At 36.6% G+C, this 5669-nt stretch overlaps 1 protein-coding gene across 1 annotated transcript; it reads right to left on the bottom strand.

The window, feature by feature from the left end:
* Positions 1-832: 832 nt before the first annotated feature.
* Positions 833-3973, bottom strand: LOC129245169 (WD and tetratricopeptide repeats protein 1). The gene is made up of 2 exons (XM_054883191.1): positions 2727-3973; positions 833-2666 (listed from the first exon to the last, which is right to left on the bottom strand). The coding sequence occupies exons 1-2, from the start codon at positions 3490-3492 to the stop codon at positions 1384-1386; spliced, it is 2049 nt and encodes a 682-aa protein (XP_054739166.1). The 5' UTR covers positions 3493-3973; the 3' UTR covers positions 833-1383.
* Positions 3974-5669: the final 1696 nt, after the last annotated feature.

Here is a 5669-nt window from a genome sequence, read left to right as displayed (position 1 = left end):
GCTGCCGCTCCAGCAGCATTCCTCAAACATATATGTATATGGAAGGTGGTTACAACAAGAAAACCAATTACATTCCCAATGAGATTTCGTGTCAAAACACGTCATCCTTCTGGCAAATTTTTAACTGTTACTCCCAACTCTCAGCATACCCGTGACGTGTGATAATAGATCACTACGTGCGCCTGAGACGTCAAATTTTGAAATGAAGTAAAACTTCCAGTTTTTGGTCTGCCAGTACTTTTTCTAACCTTGACATGACCAGTTTCTTGGAATTTTTTCATCAATCTCTGAATTGTCGATTGATTCGGATAATTATTCCCACCAAAAAATTACATATTTTGCGATCATTTTCATTATAAGTTTCAATAATTTTCGCGCCTCGTTCTATCAAGTAAAATTGTACTTATATGTACAAGTACATCTGTCTCCTTGACAAATATTAAAGATGACATAAAATCCAGACAGCGTCTAGAAATTAATCGCCACTGACATCTAGGCATCACTTTCGAAAGACCCTTTATTTATATACAAAATCTACTTGCTAAAAAAAAATTACCTGCAGCACTTTGAAATCAAATCGGTCAATCACATTGTAGAGCAAAGTTCCAAGCAAATTTTTTTTTTTAATATAATTTCGGACGAAATGCTTCTTTTGACTTTAAATGAATAGTCATTGTGGAGCTCCCATCTCAGACTCTAAACAACGCAGGCCAATACTGTTGTATCAATTTACATCTAAAATTGTTTCAGAGCTTTTGCATAGTTAATCACGCCAAGTGGAAACATAGGTAGTAAGTAACCTCAATTTTTTAATAGATTTTTTTGGTTGGTGAGTTGTTTTTATTTTTATTTTGATTTTTATTTTACTAATTGATTAGCGAAATTTTGTGGTACGCTTACCCTACTGCTAAGAGTTTAAATATATTATAGTATATGTTTATGTATAAATTACAGCAACATTATATCTTCTGTAGACGACTAAGGCGTCGACAGTAGGAGCAAATTCATTAAACAGCTGTCAACCGAAAACATGTAATACATTATTTTAATTATAATAAAAATTTAAGAACTAGATATTCTTCAGTTTAAGTAAAAACTTCATGAGTCTAGAAAAATAAAATAAAATCTTTACAAAAAGTTCATCAAATTTTTTTTTTCAATTGATAAATAAAATATTCTGAAAATCCAAGTCTTTGAAGTAGTACAGCATCTTTAAATTGGACATTGCAATAGTGTAATGCGTACAATTAAATCTGGTCCCTGTCTGCTGCTAATGCATATTATTTTATAATTTTGTGTTGCTTTTTATTTTAGTTCTAATTGTGGCTGAGCTGTCTCTGTTGAGTCTCCAATCATCATTACAATATCAATTACTATCACATATTATCCATTAAGGCAAAAAGCATTCATGCCCGCGTTCATGTTGAATGGATCCATTTTCATTTTTTGCTGATTGTCTTCAACAGTCTTGTCGACGTATTCTACTAAATTAGGCCGTTCGTCCGGTGATGGAGCGATTGGTGACCATATTTTAATGTCATGATCGATGCCGCTGGTCGCGAGCAAACAAATCTCTGGATGCGGCTGTACGCAATTAACAATCGAACGGTCTGCCTTGTAGATTGCACGTATCTTTTCAGTGCTACGCTCCCAAATAAAAAAGCTTTCATTATCTGAACCAGCTACTATATATTCTCCGTCGTTGCCGAAATAGTTTGATTCTTTGATGTCCGTTGTCGTATTGCAATGACCCACAAACCGTTTGCTATAGTCTTTTGCTTTGCTCCGCCATTGATATTCAGCGTCGGATCGTTCTAAACAGTTAAAGTGTTGTTGTTCACTGCCATGCTGTTGCTGCTGCTGTTGTTGCAGTTGCTGAGATTGGGTCATTTGACGATTTTCTTTGATGTCTTTGTGAAGCATCATGATGCCATGATTATTCGCATAGCTGGGGAAGCGAGCGATCAGCTCTTTAAGGCACTCGTCCGCCTCCTGCGGTCTGCCGAGCACGAGAAGCGCACGTGCCAAGCGAAAGTGTGCCTTAATATAGGCTGGATCAAGACGCAATGCCTGATGACAATCACGCAATGCAGCATATACATCACCAAACCAAAGGCGACGCATGTATGCAGTAGCACGATTCAGATAGAGCACCGAACAGTTCGGAGCCATTTCGATTGCTTCCGAGTATTTTTCTACAGCGCGCAAATATTTTTCGTTTTCAAGAAAGTCATTCCCCATTTTCTTATAACGTTCAATATATTCTGGCAACTTGCGTCGATTACTAGACTGCGGGGTATCGCCAGGACTAATCGCACTTTGTAAGACACCCGCATTTTCTTCGGCACCTTGATTTTCAATACTACTACTAGGACTTGGGTTGTAATGTGGATGCATGCCAGCCATTTCTATGTCTGTCTCAGAAGTAGTCGGCGGCGGTTTGTATTCAGGCAAACTGAGGAACACCGGCTGCTCTGCATTCAGCAAGTCATATAGATATATATGCTCACCACCCATGTTTACTAACAACTCGGTGCCGGTCGAATTGAAGGTTAGGTACGTGATGGCACGAGAGTCATGCTCAATTAGTTTAGAATTATCTTTACTGATGTGGCCGGGGCAATAATATGTGACACAATCCTTAGGTACTGTGCCATCAATCGAATCTGTGAGGATTTTATGGTTTAAAATTGCATTAAATAAATGTATTTAAAAGCGAAACTTACCTCCTCCATTGACCAGTAATCCACTGCCTCCACTTATATGCGACGAAACTGGATGAAGCATGCGCCGATCATAGATGCGAGCATATGGATCATTCGCACCAACTGCCAACAATTCTGTACGACGTGGATTTACGGCCAGGCATTTGGCCTCCGCATTAGTATCTACATAAGTTGTAAGGTTTATCAAGCGTACCCGATTTTCTTCAGCGCCGCAACGATGCTGTTCACGGGTGTCTAACTGCAAGATGGCACCGTCCTCACCTGCTGACCAAAACACGAAAGGCGAGTCTGGCGCCGTTGCTAATCTTTTCACACGTGCGGCATGACAACTACAGCTCAGTATTGCTTCATTATGACGATTAACATCGAAAACATAAATGAATCTGTCTCCAGCTCCTGTCGCTATCAGTGCATCATTGTGTCGTGGTAAAAACTTAACAGAAAATATGTTTCCACAGTGTTTAGTTGGTATACTACGTATGCAACGCTTGCGAAAAGGATCCCAAAGCATTACGCAAAAATCATCAGAACCAGATGCTAATATTCGCCCATTGCTGCTCCATTCAATGCAATTAACGCAACCTTGGTGCCCGCGTAGTATAGTTTCCTGTTCGAGGCGATCAATGTACGCAGATGATACGTGTAGTCGCCGCTGCACATAGCGATCAATATTTCCATATTGACGATCTAGAATTAACTCAGTAGCGTTGGTGTGGCGTAAGTCGTCCAAGTCGTATTGGTAACGCGACCAGCGCGACCCAAACATTATCTTGTTTCTTCAATTGATTTCTTCCTTCTATTAGTTGCTTTGTTGAGTTTTTGTTTTGAAATTCAAAGTGTAATGTTAAGCAGCTGTTGTCTGGTATATCAGTGAGTTTTGTTTATTTAACTGTGATATTTAGCAGTGGAGTATATTAAATAATTTTTATTGCCACTTATTATCTCCAACAGTTGGTTATCACTTTTGGGTTTCGTTTACCTTATTATTTGCTTTTCTTACTTCTTTCCTTTTGTCCGAAAGGTTACTAATCAATGCAATTTATTCTCAAATTTATAATGCGATCGCTCGAGTTATTCTATCAAATCTAGAACTATAAACATTTGGGTTGTTTTTCCACAATTATGTAAATCATTTTTATTTCGGATTTTTTGACATTCCACGAGAAAATTGTAATTTAATTTGCCTAAACCCAAAATATTTCTTCCACTGCGACGTTCTTTTTGATTTATTTTGGTTTTATAACTGTAGTTGCCGGCTTGTTTTTAAATCTATATCCACAGGAGGTACCAGATGAATTTAATATTTTTCCTTTTCCTATGTTTACATCATATGTATGTGGCGTAGTTTATTAAAATTACAAATAAAGTTAAATTGAAGTCATTTCTTTGCAATGGAAATAACGGCGTTTGCCGAAATTACATTTTTTTTTAACATACATTTTAAACAGCTGGACTTAAGATTAATTAAATTAGAAGTCAAATTGATGTAAATATTTTTGCTGGGATAATAATGTTAGCTGGTTCATAATAAATTTGGATAAATATAAATAATGTGGAAGAAAAATTCCGAAAAAATTGACAAATTTATTTTATGGCACAATTGACAGTAGTGAGTAATTGGCGGAAATCAGAGAAAGGCAACTACTAAGGTTGCCAAGGATTAACGTAGCAATTCGTATACCAAATTAAAAACAAAAGATAAACTCGATTGCATTTCCTCAATAAGCCGTTAAATATTTATCTAACTCTAGAAAGCAGGTGGCAGCTCTAAATAAGGATGCAAAAGAAATGGTTTAAATCAGGTGTTTAGGTGAGCAAATTGTAAATATTGTAGTTTTCTAGAAAGGACAGAATATTTGATTCATTTTCGAGAAACAGATTTTAAGCACATCATTAAGATTAAGTTTTTAAGCACACCATTATTATCTTATGAACACGCCATGAGAGAAAAAACTTAGCTGCAGAAGAAGAGGTGAAGGATATAAACAGGCGATTGTGAATAGAAATTTGGAGGCACGAATTTTACTTTATAGAATGTTATTCGATTTCAACATCAGGCAAGAACAACTTTCTTAACGCTAAACGCTTTAAAATGTTCATGATGTGCGGAATGCAGAGGCAATTCACCGGCTCTCAGCGATTTTGAAGAAAAGAGCTGTTTGATTGACGTAGCGGTCTTGACAGCGGCTTGTTTACGAAAAAACTTAGATTGTGTTGATGATGCCCAAGTATTGGTACTAAATACTCGTATTAACCCAAGGCGAATTTATTAATCTACACTATGGAGCAAAAGTGAGCACAAAAAAGATATTTAAGAAGGTTCAGCAGAAATTTTAATACCGCATTTAAGTTTTTAGGATTATTTATTTTTTATATTACTATACTTAGGTGTAGGAACTTGATTACATTATACTTATAAACTTAACATTATATTCTATATTATTAATTAATAAAAAACAAAAAAGAACACGTGTTCAGTTTTGCACCCGCTTCGAAATTCAAATTTAAATATACATAGTTAAAATTTTAATAACTCGTTATTCCTCCTTTTGCCTTTATTGTTGCACTCACATGTTTCGGCATGCTTACTATTAAGTTTTGACACGTTTCTACCGGTATTTCTTCCCAACTTATCTGAACTCTTTCCCACAGTTCATGAATGCTATTTGGGGCCTCATCAAAGTTACCTAACCGTCGTTTCACTATAGACCACAAGTTTTCTATAGGATTGAGGTCAGGGCTTTGAGATGGCCACTCAATGGTCTCGTGATTCTGGGTTTTTAGAAAATTTCGCACGAGCTTTGAGGAATGCTTGGGGTCATTGTCCTGTTGGAAAAATACTTCATTTTTTGGAAATTCCATTTGACCCAAAGCTACCGGCATATTTTCGTACAGAATTTGATGATACACCTCTTTCGTCATGATTCCTCTAATAAGCTCTAA

This window comes from Anastrepha obliqua, chromosome 4 (assembly GCF_027943255.1).
Source record: "Anastrepha obliqua isolate idAnaObli1 chromosome 4, idAnaObli1_1.0, whole genome shotgun sequence".
NCBI classification, from domain to species: domain Eukaryota; kingdom Metazoa; phylum Arthropoda; class Insecta; order Diptera; family Tephritidae; genus Anastrepha; species Anastrepha obliqua.
The sequence above is the reverse complement of the archived record's forward strand: the minus strand, read 5'-3'. Positions and strand labels throughout refer to the sequence as shown.

Bases quoted from the DNA above. Each gene is read 5' to 3' on its own strand.
- LOC129245169 (XM_054883191.1), bottom strand. From the start codon at position 3,492: ATGTTTGGGTCGCGCTGGTCGCGTTACCAATACGACTTGGACGACTTA. The intron at 2,667-2,726 runs GTAAGTTTCGCT...AAATCCTCACAG, and splicing joins ATTACTGGTCAATGGAGGAG to ATTCGATTGATGGCACAGTA.